This window comes from Caenorhabditis remanei, chromosome III (genome assembly GCF_010183535.1).
Source record: "Caenorhabditis remanei strain PX506 chromosome III, whole genome shotgun sequence".
In the NCBI taxonomy this organism is placed as follows: domain Eukaryota; kingdom Metazoa; phylum Nematoda; class Chromadorea; order Rhabditida; family Rhabditidae; genus Caenorhabditis; species Caenorhabditis remanei.
Window position 1 is genome coordinate 15,887,964 of NC_071330.1, and position 18,877 is coordinate 15,906,840.

Sequence of the window (18,877 nt, forward strand, 5' to 3'; positions counted from 1 at the left end):
ACTTTCTGAAAATTTTCAAACATTTCAGAAAAACAATATAAGGACTATGACAGCAGCATTATACCAATATTCGTAGATCAAGGAAGAAGTTTTTGATAACAACGTAAGTTTTATCTTTTAAATTATTAAAAAAATTTTAATTTGAAATCAAGTTTTAGAATCTGCACCAAACAACATCATTATATAACTCTCAGTGTATAATTTAAAGTTATTTAATACAATAAATATTAATGTTCAGTATTTTTTGAAGTAAAACATACAATTACAATGGAAATCAACAAACATATGTTATATTCTATGAAAAAATTAATTATTCGCATACAGATATAAAAATAGACCAGCAAGAATTTAATGGTTCAGTAGAATTTAAAAAATGCAATCGTGCTCAACGGCAACTCTTTCAAACATAAGATAAAGACACTGCAAGCTTATAAGAATGAGATACGGTATATAGATTACAAAAAAAGTGCATCAGAGCGCATTTCCATCGTCACTGTCCCACCACAAACTTGAATCTAAAATCTAATCCCTGCACATCCAACTGAATCGTCGCCTTCCTCTCGTTCTCCCCCTCTATCTCATATTGTCCAACAATTTCGGCCACATTCTTCCATAAAACCGTATCGATCGGCATGCGGAACTCCTTATACCGATCTTTTCTCACCACTGAATGCCGGATTTCATGGAATATTTGCTGCTGGTAGTTGACGGGAAGGTTGGCTCGTAAAATCGTGATGGTTAGTGTCTCCAGATTCCAACATTTGATGTTCCCAGCCATCCATCTTCTAATAAATGCATTTAGATCCATTGTAGACATGTTGGATCTCCATATCTCTAGAATGGCGCAGTCCATGTTCATTATCGTACCCATGTCAACAGTAAAAGATCCGGCTAGTTTGAAATAATCGTACTTTTGAAAAACGACACCGCGCATGTGCTCCATATCTTTCCTTTCAAATTGGACCCGGATAATTGACAACTGACGTACTGGCTTAAACATTCGGAGGATTTTTAGAGCATGTTCTCTATTTGTGTCCTGGATGGCTAGCCCAATAATATCGAATCCTTGAAATAGATCCCTTATCGATACCAAATCATAATAAGCGGATCCCTGATCGAATATCAATTTGAGTGTCTTACAATGGAATATATCTACCAGATGGTCAATCCAATCCCTTGTACTAAACTCCGCCTTCTCCAACTCACATCCTCTGCAACTGATGGCTGATTTCACGACCAGTGGGGCCACTGGCACTTGACAAGTGCCTAGTCTCAATTCTGGGAGGAACACTAGTTTCAGATGTTTCATATCCTCTAGATTTGTGTCTAGACAGATGATTTGGCCTTGAATTGTTGCCTCGAAGTAGTCGGGTGTCTTGGTGACGCATTGGACCAGACGCTTTGAGTTCCGGGAGAGCAGGGAGTAGTTGATTCTGGAAATAAGGAATGTTTAGGGATCAAAAACTGTTTTCATTGGTTAATTAAAGAAATTTCAGGTTGGAATTATCGAAAAGTGAATGGAAAATCATCGGAATCAAATACGATGAATTGAAATTGTTCAAAACTTATTTGATACTGTTTAAAACGGTTAGCAGGGAAGTTTTTGGGTAGAAAGTAGATGATGTAACTGGAAATAAAAATTATAACACAATTTTTGGTCCAAAATTGCGTTCCATAACTAAAAAATGAGATTTAACCGTTTAAACAGAGCCGAAAACCTGATATTTTGCTCAAAATTGGCTTCACCAACTTGCAATTAGAGGTCAATTAAAAAAAAAATAATTATAATTAGTGAATTTTAGCAGGAAAACCAAAAATTTAGATCGGAATAAGTCTTTTTACCTAAAAACTGGGTCGAAATTGGTAAAAACCTGTAAAATTTACATACAAGTTACTGGAAACGTTGTTTTTTTAATAATAACACTAAAAACTGGTCGAAACGGTTAAAATCAATTTTAAATCAACCAAAACTTCTTGAAAGTGACTAAAACTAGTCAAATCATTAGCTGAAACGCTCAAAATCGTGAAAACCGCCAGAAGCTGATTAAAAATACTTTAAATTTTATAAAATCTACCAAAAAAGTGTCAAAAACGCTAAAAATCAATCAAAACTAGTATAATCCGCTTGAAACTAACGAAAATCCTCCAAAAAATATATTTTTTGCTCAAAAATGACTTGAGAAAGGTAAAAATTCAACTTAAACCATTTTAAAATTAGTTTATAACTATATATACTCGTTTTTTAAGACCAAATCGCTCAAAAATTTACCAAAAGACAAAAAAAAACTCACTGCTCATTAGTTGTCATCACACTCACAACCTGTCGACGAGCCAGATACGGTAGCTTCATGAATTTGAAAGCTGGAGTAGTCGTCATTTCAATTTGACTGTCAGAGTGACGAGAATCAATAGAGGACCGTTTGAACATGGGGGTACCTTGCGCGTAGAAAGTGTTTGCGGACCGGTCTTATTTGGAGACGGAGAGGAGGCTACGTGGTCCCAGAGATGTGTGTTTGCAGGAGACGTTCACACCTAATCTTATCTAAATGTACAGATGGAAATCTTAAGGACCATCTCACCTCCATTCCCAGTGACACAGAACATATGTCATTAATTAATTTTGTTGCGTTTTAATTAGAAATCCGTTATGATTTACTTTATTTTACTATTCTCACAAATTAATTATGGGTAATTAGGTGGAAAAACATATAAAAAAAGTTATTGTGAGGGATATAGCACATTAGAGCGATTTTGAAATATATAGACTGTATTAAGAATAATAAGTGGCAGGCCTTATCAAAATTTTCTCTTCTCTGATAAGTCACAGTTGTGAAAGACAATTCTGATAACAAATAATTTGGAACAGAGAACATTTGGAATGGATAACTCAAAAAACAGACGTTTGACAGTGCCGATAAAGCAAATGGGGACAGTGGTTACAAAATATGCTTAGAAAAAGATGAAAACAAGGATTATAGTGTAGATCACATAAAGATTAGAAATCGTGCATTATAATTTGATAAGCTAATCACTGTCCCACCACAAACTTGAATCTCACTTGCTCTCCCTTCACATCGAACTGAATCGTCACCATCCTCTTGTCCACCCCTTGAATCTCGTACTGTGCTTCTATATAATCCACTTCTGCCCATAAAGCTGAATTGATTGGCGCCCTGAGCTTTTTATGATGATCTTTTTCCACCACTGAATGCTGAATATTTTCGAGAATCCGTTGTCGGTAATTCGGAGGTAGCCTCCTCGTCGTATCGAACATGATCGTTAGCGTCACCAAATTCCGATTAGTGGTCCCCGCTATCCATCTTCTAATGAATGTGTTCAAATTATCTACAGACATCGAAGATCCCCACACCTCGATAATCTTGCAATCCATGGCTAGCAACCGGTTGATTCCTAACTTAAATGAACATCCGTCTATCTTGAAATAGTCCAGATTTTGGAAGATGTATCCTTCCAACTCTTCCATGTCAAAATCTATAAAATTCACGCCGATGAGCATAAGTTGACGGATTGGTTTGAACGAGCGAAGGATTTCCATAGCGTAGCGTCGACCACAATTTAAAATTCCGATTCCAATGATTTCCGTATCATGAAATAGATTTTGAATCAACCCTAGACTATAATCCGATCGACGGTCAAATAATAATTTGAATTTCCGACTTTGAAATATACGAATAAAATGAGCAATCCATTCGTGAGAGTCCAATTCTTTCCTCAATGGATATTTTCTTTCTTGGGGTCCCCTTACTGTGGCGTTGACCTCAAACGGACCGTTTGGGGATTTTTGGGATTTTGAATATAATTCAAGTTTGATTCGTTCTCTTTTCCATTCGATTTCCTCGAAATTTGTGCAAATGTTGATGAACTCGTTATGCAGGACTGCTTCAATGTAGTCGCGCTTCCCGAAAACACTCCGGACCATGTACACGGATTTGCGAGAAGTCAGAGAGTAGGAGACGCTGGAAAATGAGAATTTTCAGATGGGATCGATTCAGATCGGTTCAAATTGACCATTATCGGTATAGATCGGTTAAGATAGGCTAAGATCAATTGAGATTGGCTACAATTGGCGAAAATCGGTTAAAACAGTGTAAGATGAAATAAAATCGTTGGAAATTGGTTGAGATCGGTTAAAATAGGCTAACTAGGGAAAGCCCTCGACTCGGTCTGGAGTTACGGGGCGTGACCTATATAATTGGAAAGCTGAGAGAATGCTGATTCCAAATATATATTCAGTTTTTGCCCTCGAGGCCTGGTATTCGAGAAAAACGAGGTCAAAGTTTGGACCCCTGGCAAGTCATTCACCTTCCTCAAGGAACTTCCAAGATGCTCTGGTTGGGTCTTACTTGATTTTTTTCAAAATTTGAGTAATTTAATACCAATTTATATGACATACCAATTTATATGCCACGCCGCCTCACTACCACCTAGACCACACCGCCTGTGCTTTAACACGTCAGGAAGGTAATGACTTGTCAGGGGTTCTAACTTTGACCTCGTTTTTCTCGAATACTAGGCCTCGAGGGCAAAAACTGAATATATATTTGGAATCAGCGTTTTCTCAGCTTTCCAATGATATTGGTCACGAACCAAAAATCCAGACCGAGTACGAGGGCCTTCCCTAGTAAGATCGGCTAAGATCGGTTAAATAGATCTACGATTTTTTCAAAAGTAGCAAAAATCTGCAAAAACGAGGATTTGTATCTCTTTTCGGCTTGAAAAAACTGAGAGAAACTATGGAAATTAGATTTTCCATTGTTTTCATTCAAAAAAGCTCATTTTTCACTTCCAAAAATCGCCCAAATGCAGAAACTCGGTTTTTTTTTCATTTTTACTCTATAATTCTTTTTTTTTTCGACGTTTTTGGCTTAAAATATTGTCGAAATTAGCTCAGAATTGTCTAAAAATTCATTTTCAAATATAAATCCGTGATTAAGATGTAATTTTTGTTTGAATTAGCATAATTTTGGTTTAAAAGAACATCAAGTAATGGAAATTCAGTTGTAAACAGTTAAAGAATGCTTTTTTTTAAATATAAAAATGCTTAGCGTTGAAAATACAGGCATTATTTAACCGAAAACAGTCTGAGACCAATTTTGGTGTCCAAATTTGAATTAAAATGATGAAAATTCAGTAGAAATTGCTTAAATTTAGTTGAAAAACCTGTCTCACATTCAAACTCGGTGTCTTCATAGAAAAATTGATAAAAATCGTTAGGTGAATTGACTAAATTATTGAAAATGCTCCAAATAAAGCTTCTGACATCGAAAAAATTGAATTTTTGAAGCTAAAACTAACCAGAAACCATGAAAAAAACAGTAACTCACAGCTCATTAGTTGTCATCATCCGCATAGCAAGGAGACGTGCCAGGTACGGTAGTTTTGTGAATCGAAAACTAGCAGCCATTTTCAGCAATAAGGGAAAACAAATTGTGGAAAATCGGGGGGGGGGGGGGGGGGGCGTTTGAATCGTAATACATTCGCGCGGGAAAGTGTTTGCGGACCGTTCTTATCCAGTATTTGAACGGGAGAGGAGGTCACAAGGTCCCAGACCTTGCCTCCTGCTTGTACGGTTACTGTGTGTCTGCAGGACCTAATTTTATCTAATTGTACAGATTCTTCCCCCTGGCAATCTTGTGGACGATTTCACCTTCATCCCTTCAATTAGCACTAATCTCTCCTCCTCACCTCCATCCTCTCCGTCTCTAAATAAGACTAGATCAGTTGAGATCGACTAAAATCGGCTAGACTTAGCTTAGATAGGATAAGAGAACTGTCCCTTTGGGAAGGAAAGTGTAGGTACCCCTTGATTCAAACGGTCCTCTATTGATTCTTGCCACTATATTGTCCGACAGTCTGATAGAAATGACGACTTTCAAATTCATGAAGCTACCGTATCTGGCTCGTCGACTTGCTGTCAAACTTATGGGAACCAATGAGCAGTGAGTTTTTCTGTTTTTCGGTAGAGTCTTGTGCAGTTTTGTCTTAAAAAACGGGTATATATAGATATAAACTAATTTTAAAATGATTTAAGTTAGTTTTAGTTAAATGTTTATCTTTCTCAAGTCATTTTTGAGCAACAATATATTTCTGGAGGATTTTCGTTAGTTTCAAGCGGATTATACTAGTTTTAATTGGTTTTTAGCGTTTTTAAAACAGTTTGACCGATAAGAGACAATTTTTTTGTAGATTTTATAAGATTTTAAGTATTTTTAATCAGCTTCTGGCGGTTTTCACGATTTGTAGCCTTTCAGCAAATGATTTGACCAGTTTTAGTCACTTTTAAGAAGTTTTTTTAGTTATTATTAGTGAAACAACTTTCCGGTTACTTGTATGTAAATTTTACAGGTTTTTATCAATTTCGGAACAGTTTTTAGGTAAAAATACTTATTCTAGACCCTTTGCTGGCTAGAAAAAGCATTTTCGATGATTCTCAGTCATCTACCTCAATTTCAACCTAAAATTTTGGTTTTCCTGCTAAAATTCACTAATTATAGTTATTAAAAAAAATTGATCTCTTATTGCAAGTTGGTTTAACCAAGTTTTAATCATATAAGCCAATTTTAAGCAAAATATCAGATTTTCTGCTCTTTTTAAGCTAGAACTACGGTTTTAGACCAACAATTTATATATTTTTCATTTCCAGTTATATCATCTACTTTCTTCTTCTTCTTACAATTACTTTTGTTCTTCTGTCAAATTGTTAATCTGGAAGTCTACATGATTTCGGGTGAAAATTGGGAATAATTGACCGAAAACATCATTTTCCAGCTGAAAAGTTATGAAAAATCGCATTTTTAGTTTAAAAATTAGCTTTTGAAGTGAAAAATCTAGTGAAAATGTCCATCTGTTGGTACGAATTTCCCGGTTTTGATAATTGCGCCTCGAAATTTGTTTTTTATAGAAAATCTCCTATTTTTAATTAATGAGAACCAGTTCTGACCAATGATCTCAGCCGATCTTAATCAGTATTAGCCGATCTTAATCATTTTCAGCCGATTTCAGAAAATCGTAACCGATTTAAAAATAAACATTCCCATATTTCCAGAATAAACTTCTCGCTGATCTCCCGGAACTCCAAACGCCTTGTCCAATGCGTCACCAAGACACCCGACTACTTCGAGGCAACAATTCAAGGCCAAATCATCTGTCTAGACACAAATCTAGAGGATATGAAACATCTGAAACTAGTGTTCCTTCCAGAACTGAGACTAGGCACTTGTCAAGTGCCAGTGGCCCCATTGGTCGTCAAATCAGCCATCAGTTGCAGAGGATGTGAGTTGGAGAAGGCGGAGTTTAGTACGAGGGATTGGATTAACCATTTGGTGGATATATTCCATTGTAAGACACTCAAATTGACATTTGATCAGGGATCCGCTTATTATAATTTGGTATCGATAAGGGATCTATTTCAAGGATTCGATATTATTGGGCTAGCCATCCAGGACACCTATAGAGAGCACGCTCTAAAAATTCTCTGGATATTCCAGCCAGTGTTGTCAATCATCCACCAGTTGTCAATTATCAGGGTCCCATTTGAATTAGAAGATATGGAGTACATCCACGGTGTCGTATTTCTAAATTACGATTATTTAAAACTAGCCGGACCTTCTGATCTAGGAATCGAAGCGGTGATGGATATGAACAGCAAGATCATAGAAATATTGAACCCTGAAATCGATGCATTTGAGCTGAACTTATTCGTTCAAGAATGGATGAATATTACCACCAGTGCAAGTATGGAGACACTCACAATCTTGTTGCAAAAGCAGGAGACTGTTGAATTTTATGAACACGTGATTCTCGACGAAATTCCGCATACAGTGGTGCCAAGAGATCGTTTCAAAAAGTTCCACATGCCAATCAATTCAAATTCATGGAATAAAATGGATCGAATCGTTGGACAGTATGAGATTCAAGGGTGGGAAGAGAGGAAAGCGACGATTCAGTTGGATGTCTATGGAAATGAGATCAGATTTAAGTTTGTGGTGGGACAGTGACAATGTAAACGCGCTCTGATGCATTTTTTTTTCAATTTTTTTGTAATCTACACCTTGTTTTTATTTTTTCTAAACGTACCTTGTAACCACTGTCTATTATCTTTAAACTGTCCATTTCCAAAAGTTCCTTTCCCAGAACTTTCACAACTCTGTCTAATTAGGCCTGCCGTCTTCAGAACCGGATCTAATGTACTCCATTCTACTACTCTTTTATTGCTATGTAATTATTATATATAAAAGTATTATCTTTTGGTTTTTTTTGGAGTTTTTTTTGGAAATAAAAGTGCCATAGCTGATTTCATTCAATATTAATCGATCTTAGCCGATCTCAGCCAATTTCTGCCGATCATAACCAGTCATAGTCGATCTTAGCCGATTGATTTAATTTGCTGTGAAAATCTATTCGCAGGGTGACGCCGATTCTTCCCAGAAGACTCTTCCCAGAGACCCTCGAAAACCGTGTCAACTCCCACCTACTGACGCATTATTATAAATTATTGATTTGCAAGGTCTTAAGGTCTTTCTCGACTGTCTCTCTTAATTATTTTCACTTTTCTGTATTCTATCGACCAATAAATTAAATTATTCTTCCATTTCCAGAAATGACGACGCCCTCCTTCCCTCTACTAAAACTTCCGTTCCTAATGCATTCCCTTGTTATCAAATTGATGACAGTTAATGAACAGTGAGTCTTTTTTTTCTCATAATTATTTTACTGCGTTTTGCCCTATTACTGGCGCACCTTTGACGCGTTTTCAAAAATATGGAGAGCTATTGAAATTCGTTCTATTTTCATGGGTTTTTGACAAAAAATTGATGATTTTTACAAATTTTTATGCTGAATCTTTTGCCAAAAACGTCGTTTTTAGAGCATTTTTCTAACTCTGGCGCACCTTTGACGCGTTTTTTTAAATGTAGTCAAAATTGGTGAAATTCCTATCAAAAACAGTGATTTTTACATATATTCCAACTAAATCCCTTAAAAATTATGATTTTACCCACAAAAATACCAAGAAACGTCACTTTTCCAATATCACTGGCGCACTTTTGACGCGTTTTTGAATACAGTGATCAACTTTGACTGAAAATTAATTTAAACTGTGGGTTTTAGACATTTTGACTTGTAAAGTGAGATGAAAATTATTAATTTAACATAATTAAAGGGTTGTATCAATTTTTAGTCAATCTTAGCCAATCTTAACCGGTTTTAGCCAATCTTGGGCGATCTTAGTCAGTTTTAGGCGATATTAGCCAATCTTAGCCGATCTTAGGCAATCTCAGTCATTTTTTTCATATATCTCTTTATTTCCAGACTCTATCTCTCCCTGATCTCCAAAAACGCCAAGAAGCTGGTGCAGTGCGCTCCTCAACAAGTCACCTTCCTTGAACTCCACTTTCAACACAAAAAAATCGAGGCGGCCTCTGATGGAATGGATCATATATTGTTTGGCGGGCTGGAATCTGATGTTCCGTCTTCAGTGACAACAGGAGAGATGGTTCTATCAAAGCTTGGATATGATTTGGATATAAAGGACTGGGTGTGTCATTTGACGGATGTGTTGAAGTGTAAAGATATTCGACTATTTTTCGAATACGGATCCCATCTCTATCCCCTAAACTCTCTGGGACACCTGCTACAAGGTCTGACTATTATCCGTATCACAATCCAAGACACCACCGACCATTACTCCCGCCGGATCCTTCAAATGTTCCAGGATGCTCGTGAACTTTTAGTTTTTAAGAACCCAATGGAGCAATGGGATGACCAAACCCATAACACCGTGTTGAGTAGACATTTAGACTTTTTTCGATTCGGAGAGGAGTACAAAATCGGGATGGATCGACTACTCAGAATGAATAACTGCAAGGTTATTGAAATGTGTGGATGTTCTAAGATTAGTGTGAACGAATTGAATGGATTTGTTAAGACATGGATTACCCGGACTACCAATCAAAACTTGGAGATATTGACGCTGGTCCTGGCAAAGAACCGAGTTGGGAACAACTACCAGAATGGAATTCTTGCTGGAGTCCACCACTCGATTATACCAAGAGCTAACCACAAAATGCTCACAATGCCATACGCCTCTGCTCTCTGGGAAGACGTACCCCGTATAGTTGGACAGTATGAGGTACAAAGAGTGGATGGGAAGAATGCGACGATTCAGTTTGATGAGGTTGGAGGTGTGGCTAGGTTTAAATTTGTTGTTGGGCAATGATTTTTTGTTCACTTCTGTTCCTGTGATTTTTCTGTAAATACATTCTTGACATACATATATGAAATTTTTATTTTAAATTCTTAGATTTTGATTCAATTCAGACTCTGAAAGTTTAAAAGATCCTTTAAAACACCTTAAAATAGCTTTAAAAAAAGAAATTTAAAGGAGGTGAGAACGCAAAAAAATTGTGATCGAAATTGTGATTGAGAAGCGCCCACATTTATCACAGTCCCGAGTCGGCAGCTGCGTTCTCGACCGTGTAGCTCGAGCCGGTTGCGGTTTTGTACCCATGCGCGTTCGGTCATGTGTTCGGGTCCCACAGAGCAATCACTTACCGAATTTTGAGCCAACATTTTTTTTTGAGTTCTCACCTCCTTTAACCTAATTTTGGTTTTCTTTGGTCTATTCTTTGGCGAAATTTCACAATTTTCCCTAACATTTGGATATCTGGACACACAGACAGACTCTAAAAACTTGATTTTCATCTTATTTGAATGAAATCTTATTTTTGAACAAACAGACACACAGACAGACTCCGGAAAATTTTTGCGTCAATTGTTGCCCAGTAAGATTCAGTTTAACAACGGACATCTGGACACACAGACAGACATTAAATTGCGTCATTCGAAAAAGTAAGCCAACAATAAACAGGGATGAATGAATCAAGTTTATTTAATTAATTGGGGTTAATTAAGATGCGCATAATTTAATGACAAAGGTGTATATTTCTAAGAAATTATGGAATACAATTGAGAGTAACAAGTAAAAGCAGATTTGGTAACGAAAAAAACCATTGAAAATTTCAAACTTTATTTCATGAGTTGAAAAATATACCAAAATATAAAAAGTCAATAACATAGAACTCGCCAAGATCTACATTTATACTATAAAAAATTATCTTTTTCAATAAATGAATTAATTCATTCCTGACTAACAATAAGTTTGAACCCATAACCAAATCTTGGCTCAAACCATTGGATTGTTGCTTTCTTTCCATCCTCCCTTCTAATCTCATATTGCTCCTTGGGCGATTCCAACTCTTCCCACAACGTCGTAGGATACTCCGAGGTAAAAATCTTAGTCGGTTCAACCACCAAATGAGCGATCCGGTTTAAAACTTGGTTCCGATCGATTCGACACTTGTTCAGTACTAAACTCAATGTCTCCAACTCTAGATTCGTTTCCATTCTTATCCATTTCTTGATAAAATTATTGAGTTCTACAGTTCTCATTTGGCAAGTCCGTATTTCGATATTCTTAGTCTTCATCCTCATCAAATTGTGCACTGTAACTTCGATATAATATCCGAGTTTCAAGTAATCCAGGTTTAGATTCATCAGGACAAATCCCTCGAACGGGGGATGTTCCAGCTCGAGTTCTTGTTTTGGCGGGAACATTTTCAAAATTTTCCTATCATTTTCCTGATTTGAGTCCTGAATTTCTACTCCTATTACATTCAACCCCTTGAATAGTGCAATCACTGATTCTATATCATAAAAGTCGCATGACAAGACTTTCAATTTAAATTTCTTGCAATTATAAGTCTTCACCAGATATTCTCTCCAATCCCTTAAGCTCCATTCAGGTTTTCTCAGTATAGACTCATCACCACCAAACACTGTCACAGGGATATCCAAAAATAGGCGTGGTTTCTGGTGTTTCTTTTCAGAATAAGACGCTGGCGCTAAGTGATGATAAATGTGAGAGGAGGTGTTCATGATTATAGAGATGAACTCGTTTGTGACACGGAGAGTGATGAAATCAACTTTTAGATGGAGATTCTTGAGGAATAGTGAGGTGTTTTGGGATATGGTGGAGTAGCGGAGTCTGGAAAAGGTGATTAATGAAAATGGTAAAGATCGATCAGCTAATATCGGTTTAGATCTGAAATTGGCTGAAATCGTCTGAGATCGGCTTAAACCGTCTAAGATCGCCTAGTATTTGCTAATATTAACTAAAATCGGCTGAGATCGGCATAAATCGGCTATAAATTCATTTAAATCAGCAAAAATTAACTGAAAATCTCTTCTGACCACTCAAATTCTTTTTTCATGAGTTGAAACATAATCAAAACCACTAATAATTTAAGTTTACACGTATGTTCAGCATGTTTAAAATTGCAGAAATTGCGGTAATGCTAAGATTTTCTAAAATCGCCTGAGACGGACTGAAAAAATGGCTTTTCTAGCGGTTTAACTTGAAAACGCCAAATTTAATAACTAATGTTGCTAAAAAGACAAAACATAGTTGAGGAAAGTCCAAACCATACAATAATTAAGTGTTACTGACTTGATCTCATTCTTAGAGAATTATTTTCATATCAGAAGTTTCAAAAATTGTTTTCAACTGTCTGAAACCAATAGCAAGACTAAAAAATTGACAAAATAAGTTATTTTTGTTTCAAACAAGCTGGAGCTCACTAAAATGGAATAAAACGATTAAAAGTTGCTACATTCTATAAAAACTGCATCTGATTCTATTTTCAGACAGGATTAAAACCCCTGAAAACTTGTCTGAACATACTAAAACAACGAAAAAACGCTTACAAATCTACTAATGACACCGTATAGCCGGAAAATTCTCAAAATCGACGTCATTATTTCTATAACTAGCTAAAATTCAAGTTAGCTAGGTAAAAATGGAAAATAGAAGTTTCTAAGGCGTTTTTCTATGAAAAAATTATTGAAATTAGTTTTTTTCCAATCTTTAACCTTATAAATAATTAAAAACTCACTGTTCATCAATCGACATCAATTTGATAACCAGCTTCTGTCCAAGATACGGTAGTTTTAATAGGGGAAATAAGGGATCGGTCATTTTTTTGGAATAAGGACGGATACGAGCAGAGAAGGGTGGCGGAATGTAGTCTTCTGTATACCTACAGTAGCGGTGGTGTTCGGTATGTTTGTCTACAGTAGGAACAGAACAATGGCGGGTGCTAATGAGACAGATGGTGGTAGTGGTGGTGATGGATGGATGTAGATAAGTGGGGGAATATAATGGATTAGCAGACAGGTACTGTAGGTAAATAGTCGTGGGGACCTATGGATGTAAAAGAGCTTCGGGGAGGCTAACAGAGGACTGAACGGTATTTAATTAAGACATGTATTAGATATTGTAAAAATAATGTAGACTGAGATCGCCTGAAAAAATTTTCCTAGACATCAGGACACACAGACAGAATGACACACAAGTAGGGGACATCCGGACATGATTTTGTGCTCAATTTCTAGTTTTTTGGTCCCCGAATAGGAAAATTAGATGGCTAATTACAAAGGCGCTTGACCATATTCTTTAATGCTCTTTTTCTCGCTAAACGGAGGCAGATGGTGTCGGTGGGAGATGCAGGTAGATTATAATGAGATAGGATAAATGGACAATAGGTTAATTGCTAGTTGGTTGAGGGGTGGAAACATACAGAGACAGACATTGAATATAATATAGAATTTATAATATTGAACTAAAACGATGAAAAGTTGAACTTATAGAATTATCAGAGGAAGTTTTACATAAACATACATAAATAATTGGTGCAATTTATATAAATTATGAATACATGTTTTTTAATTGATAAAGATTCTCTTAGATCAGCTGTGACTGACCAGCAAAGATTAGCTAAGATTGGTTCTAAGACTGTCTGAGATCGGTAAAGATTTTCTGAAAATGTTATATTAAGTTTTTACAAAATTTCAAAGACTAAAACATACAAAATACAACAAATTTCAATTTATTCCGATCAGTTCCAATAAAAGTATGTATCTAATGAGAGATATAAGCTGGTTTTAGCAATTTTTAGGTGAAATTTATATAGTTTCACCAACTTATTGGTAGTAATTGACTATTGTCGGGTTTCGTGCAGGTTTTTTAAGTTTTCACTAGATTTTCTGGTAAATTCAGTGATTTTTTACTCAGAATAAGCTGTTTTACATTATTTTTGGAAATTTCACAGATTCTAAGGCTCTCAGAGTTAATTTGGACTGGTTTTTTGGCTAACTAACACGATAAAAATGCTTGAACATAATATTAATAAAGTTTGAAAGCTGTAAAACCTCATAGTGACCAAAATATTATTAATTTTGGGCTGAAAACAGTTACTGTGCAACATACATTCGAAAATGAATAAAATCATATATCTGCTCCAACTGAATTGTCGCCTTTCTCCCATCCCTCTGTCTCCAAATCTCGAACTGAACAACGAATACATCCGGAAAGAATTCAGACAAGTTCGGCACATTGGATGCTCTACACTGCTCTTCCGGTACCGTTGAATACTGGATTCCGTTGAAAAGATCCTGCTGGTAACCTTCATACTCTTTGAACGGCGCCGACAATGACTCCAGATTCCGGTTAGTTCCTGAAGAAATCCAATGGCGAAGGAAACGATTCGTTTGTTGTGCAGTCAATTCGTTGTCCCTGGCGATATGAATCACTTTGCAGTCCATTTGAAGGAGGTTTTCGATTCCGATATGAAATCGACTTAGCGGTTGGAAGAAATCAAGACTTCGAGACAAAAATCGCTCTTTTTGATCGCCCTCAAATGGATGAGCTTCCAATTCCCACTCTCTCACTTCTGGAAACGCCTCCATTATGTCTCCTGTGAGGGGAGGATCGCATATTGTGCAGGAGACACTAGATATATTGTAGCCTTGTAGTAGGTCAGAAATTTCAATAGGTGGTTTGTAGTACGCATGACCATCAAAGATTATCTTGAGTTTTCTGCATTTAAGAGCATCAGATATATGGTCCAACCAATCTCGGATAGTTTTGAATTCCGGTTTTTTCACAACAATATTTATATCTTTTGCCTCCTTATCAATAGATTTGACAATATCTGGGGAGATCGATAGAAGACGCTCGACATGTTCATTTTCCGCCGGAACCAACCATTCTTTCAATCGGTCTTCGTAACTCGAGTGTACTGTAACTGTGTTGTCATCGAAGGTGAGTTGAATGTAGGCTGCTTTCAAACGGAGAGTTTTTATGAGCTCCTTGACATTTTTGGAGAGAAGGGAGTAGCGGATTCTGGAAAATTAATATATTTATAGTTGAAATCGGTTAAGATTAGTTGAGATCGGTTGATATCGGGTAAAATTGGCAAAAATCGGAAAACGCGTCAGAGGTGCCCCAGATAATTATGAAAATGCTCTGAAATTAGTGTTTTTGATATAATTATTATATTAAAATACTTATTTCTATGGTATTCAATGTAAGCACTTTTGAAAATCGGCAATTTTTTCAAAAAACCATAAATATTTGACCAAGGTTTACAGATAGCTTGAATTCTGAAATTCCTGCAAAACTGGTGATTGAGTTTTAAGCGAAATTTTATTGTTCATTATATATTCCGCCTGCAACATTTTTCCCTGTCGTTACTAACACTTCAAGTTTAAAAAAACTCTGAAAAACATCAAAAATTCACCAAGTTGCAGCTATTTTGAACTGTCTGGCGCGCCTGAAACGAGATTTTTGAAAAATGATGCATCTGTTCCAATTTTGACGGTTTTACACAGATTCTTTGGTTCAAAGTTATGCTTTTAAACATTTTAAACGTTAAACACACTTTTTACCTTTTTCACCAAATGATTTCAACTCAAAAACGGAAATTTTTGACTCTCTGGCGCACCTGAGACGCGTTTTCAGAAGAACGGTGCATCTGACTAACTTTAGAAGGGTTTTATTGGCAATTTTATTGTTGTTTTACTAGTTGAATCATCAAAAACTTGCAGCTTTCATTAGTTTTGAGTCATAGTTAATCAACATTCAAAAACGCGGCAGAGGTGCCCCAGATAATTATGAAAATGCTCTGAATTTAGTGTTTTTGATATAATTGTTATATTAAAATACTAATTTCTATGGTATTCAATGTAAAAATTTTTGAAAATCGCCAACTATTTTCGAAAAACCATAAATATTTGAAAATCTTCTTTGACTGTCTTAGATCGGCAAAAATCAGCTGAAATCGGTTATAAATTTGTTTAAAATTAGCTAAAAATAACCAAAAATCTTCTGTAACCATTCAAATTCACTTTTTATCAGTGGAAAAATCATAAAAACCACTAAGAATTCCAGTTTACTTGTATTTTCAGCATGATCTAGGTGCGAAACCAGATAAAAATGTTCATATGTACACATCATGTCAATATTACACATCATGTCAATATTACACATCATGTCAATATTATTTTAAGGAGATCTCAATTCAGAGTGAATATGCTTTTCAATATTCTCAAGAATTCGACTATGGAAGTGTTTATTAGATGTTATATTATATATATTCGACCTATCTTGGAGTATGGATGTACCATTTTCTCGCCCTATCTCAAACTTCACATTCGGAAGATTGAATCTATTCAGAAGTCATTTGTTCATCGAATTTTCAAAAAATTTGGAATAGAATATACATCCTATTTCAACGCTCTGGATATATGTGGACTGGACTCTCTGGAGCTCAGAAGATTAGTTTTCGATTTGGTATTCATATATAAATCAATTATCAGCAGAGAGATCTATTGTGCAAATGCCTTATTCACATTTATTCCATCTGTTAAATCTCTAAGAAGACACCCATTTTATTTGCGTTGTAATATCAAAAATAGTAACAAATCCAGCTCCCAGTTCTTGACCAACCGTACTTTAAACTGTTGGAACTCTCTACCCGTTTCTTCTTTCCCGGTTAAATCCTCCTCCCGTTCGTTTAAAACTAACTTGAAACATGTTGATTTGTCTAAGTATCTAACTCTTTCTCCCCTCAACTATTAATGTTTCTACTTGTCTCCCCCCTCCCTCTCTCGTTTTTGGCCTATTCACGAGGTAGCAAAAAAAGGGCAAAACTATTTTTCTCTTTTTTACTACTTCCAAAGGGAAAAATAGTTTTTTACCACCTAATTTTGCGTCCTCCAGAATCGGCCCATCAAATATTTATTTATCTTTTTGAATCCACTTCGGTTGTATCAGTGGCTCCTTGCCCTTCATATCGAATTAAAATAAATAAATACGCAATCAACCGGGTTAAAACTACTACTACATATGTCAAAACCCGTGAAAATGCAATAAAAATTAGCTGAATAAGCCAAAAACCACTAAAAATGCATCTATCTGTGTGTTTATGTGTCCGGATGTCTCTAATCTTGTTTCTGGTGAAAATACCTTCAAAGAAATGAGATTTCTTTGAAAATTTTCCAGAAATCGGTAAAATTTGAAGTCTATCTGTGCGTCTGACTATCCGGATATCCGGAAACTCTAAAAATGAGGTAAAATTTAAAAAGTTGAGATTAAAATCGTTTGAAATCGGTTTAAAACTTTAGTTTTTGCTGCTGAAAATGTAAAAAAAATCGGAAAACAACAAATTCCAAATAATTTCGATCATTTCCAAAAATTTCAACTATTTTCAAGTGTGTAATAAGGGATTTGAGGCGTTTATAGCAGAATTTACGTAAAATTTACTTAATTTCATTATATCACTGCTTGTAATTAACTATTGTTGTGTTTATCACAGATTTTCTGTAAAAGTCAGTGCTTTTTCCGAAGAATGAGCTGTTTTTGGAGATTACACGGATTCTAAGTGGTTTTTTCAGCAAAAAACCGCTAGAAATGCTTCTTCTAAAACCTCAAAATGACAAAAATACTAAAAAACTATCAAATAGTTTATTAAAACTCACCTCTCACTAGTTGTCATAATCGACACAACATGTTTTTGTCCCAGATACGGTAGTTTTAGAAGCGGGAACGTTGAATTTGCCATTTTCCAAACAAAAATAGGGTCGGAAGAAGCGAGAATCAATATAACGAGCAGAGAGAAGAGAGGAGGGTTCGTTCTCTCTGCGTCTCCACTAATTGCACACTATTTTTTTTTCGAGGGTGTCCTTTTTCGGGAAGGGAGGGGTTATTATGCAAGGAGAGAACCTAGTGGATGAGCAGCTGGTGGCAGCTGGTGCCTTTTTATAAATCTCATTTTCACTAAAACCAGAACAACAAAAATATGCTGATATTTTTATTAGATATTTGGTAAAGAATAATAGGACCTGCAAAGTGATTTAACAATAGCTGAAAAAAAAAGTAAAATGGCTTTAAATTGCCTGAAACAATCAAAAAAACATCCTAGAACGCATTTTCCGGTATAAAATACGTTTATTTGCTGTGTTAGATATCAAAAAATCAAGTTTCAACAAGAAAAAAACAAACAAAAAGAAACAAAATTAACAAAAACAGAAGTGAAAAAGGGCAATTATGGAATGGGAAAGTTCAGAAAATGAAAAGTTCTAAAAAAGGAAAATTTTGAAAAAGGACAGTTTTAAAATGGGAAAATGATAATAAAAACAAGAAAAAAACAGTTCTGAAATGAAAAATTTGGAAAAAAGAGAGTTCAGAGAAGGGATGATTGTAAAATAGGACGGTTTTGGATTGGAAAAGTTTTGAAAGGGAATTATTCTAAGAATGAAACGTTTTAGAATAGGGAACGTTCTTAAAACGGACGGTTCTAGAGCGAGAGAGTTTTAAAATCAACATGTTCAGCAATGGAAAACTGTAAACAGAAAACGTTTAGGAATGAAAAAGTGCTAGAACGGGAAAGTTTCAAAATGAGGTTTTTCTGAAATGGGGTAGTTTTGAAACGGGAAAGTTCTATGAAAGGAAAGTTTTGAA

General features: G+C 35.7%; 5 protein-coding genes across 5 annotated transcripts; 1 reads left to right on the forward strand and 4 right to left on the reverse strand.

Moving 5' to 3' along the window:
* Positions 1-490: 490 nt before the first annotated feature.
* Positions 491-2,428, reverse strand: GCK72_011562 (uncharacterized protein; the record flags this gene model as incomplete). The annotated part of the gene is made up of 2 exons (XM_003103920.2): positions 491-1,433; positions 2,292-2,428. 2 exons carry the CDS (start codon positions 2,426-2,428, stop codon positions 491-493), a joined length of 1,080 nt encoding a protein of 359 aa, XP_003103968.2.
* Positions 2,429-3,028: 600 nt separating this feature from the next.
* GCK72_011563 (uncharacterized protein) lies at positions 3,029-5,425 on the reverse strand (the record flags this gene model as incomplete). The annotated part of the gene is made up of 2 exons (XM_003103901.2): positions 3,029-3,977; positions 5,346-5,425. The coding sequence occupies 2 exons, from the start codon at positions 5,423-5,425 to the stop codon at positions 3,029-3,031; spliced, it is 1,029 nt and encodes a 342-aa protein (XP_003103949.2).
* Positions 5,426-5,901: 476 nt separating this feature from the next.
* Positions 5,902-10,237, forward strand: GCK72_011564 (uncharacterized protein; the record flags this gene model as incomplete). Its single annotated transcript, XM_053728539.1, has 3 exons — positions 5,902-5,960; positions 7,067-7,999; positions 9,331-10,237. 3 exons carry the CDS (start codon positions 5,902-5,904, stop codon positions 10,235-10,237), a joined length of 1,899 nt encoding a protein of 632 aa, XP_053588116.1.
* Positions 10,238-11,157: 920 nt separating this feature from the next.
* GCK72_011565 (uncharacterized protein) lies at positions 11,158-13,054 on the reverse strand (the record flags this gene model as incomplete). The annotated part of the gene is made up of 2 exons (XM_003103960.2): positions 11,158-12,064; positions 12,972-13,054. The coding sequence occupies 2 exons, from the start codon at positions 13,052-13,054 to the stop codon at positions 11,158-11,160; spliced, it is 990 nt and encodes a 329-aa protein (XP_003104008.2).
* Positions 13,055-14,328: 1,274 nt separating this feature from the next.
* GCK72_011566 (uncharacterized protein) lies at positions 14,329-17,978 on the reverse strand (the record flags this gene model as incomplete). The annotated part of the gene is made up of 2 exons (XM_003103898.2): positions 14,329-15,259; positions 17,896-17,978. The coding sequence occupies 2 exons, from the start codon at positions 17,976-17,978 to the stop codon at positions 14,329-14,331; spliced, it is 1,014 nt and encodes a 337-aa protein (XP_003103946.2).
* Positions 17,979-18,877: the final 899 nt, after the last annotated feature.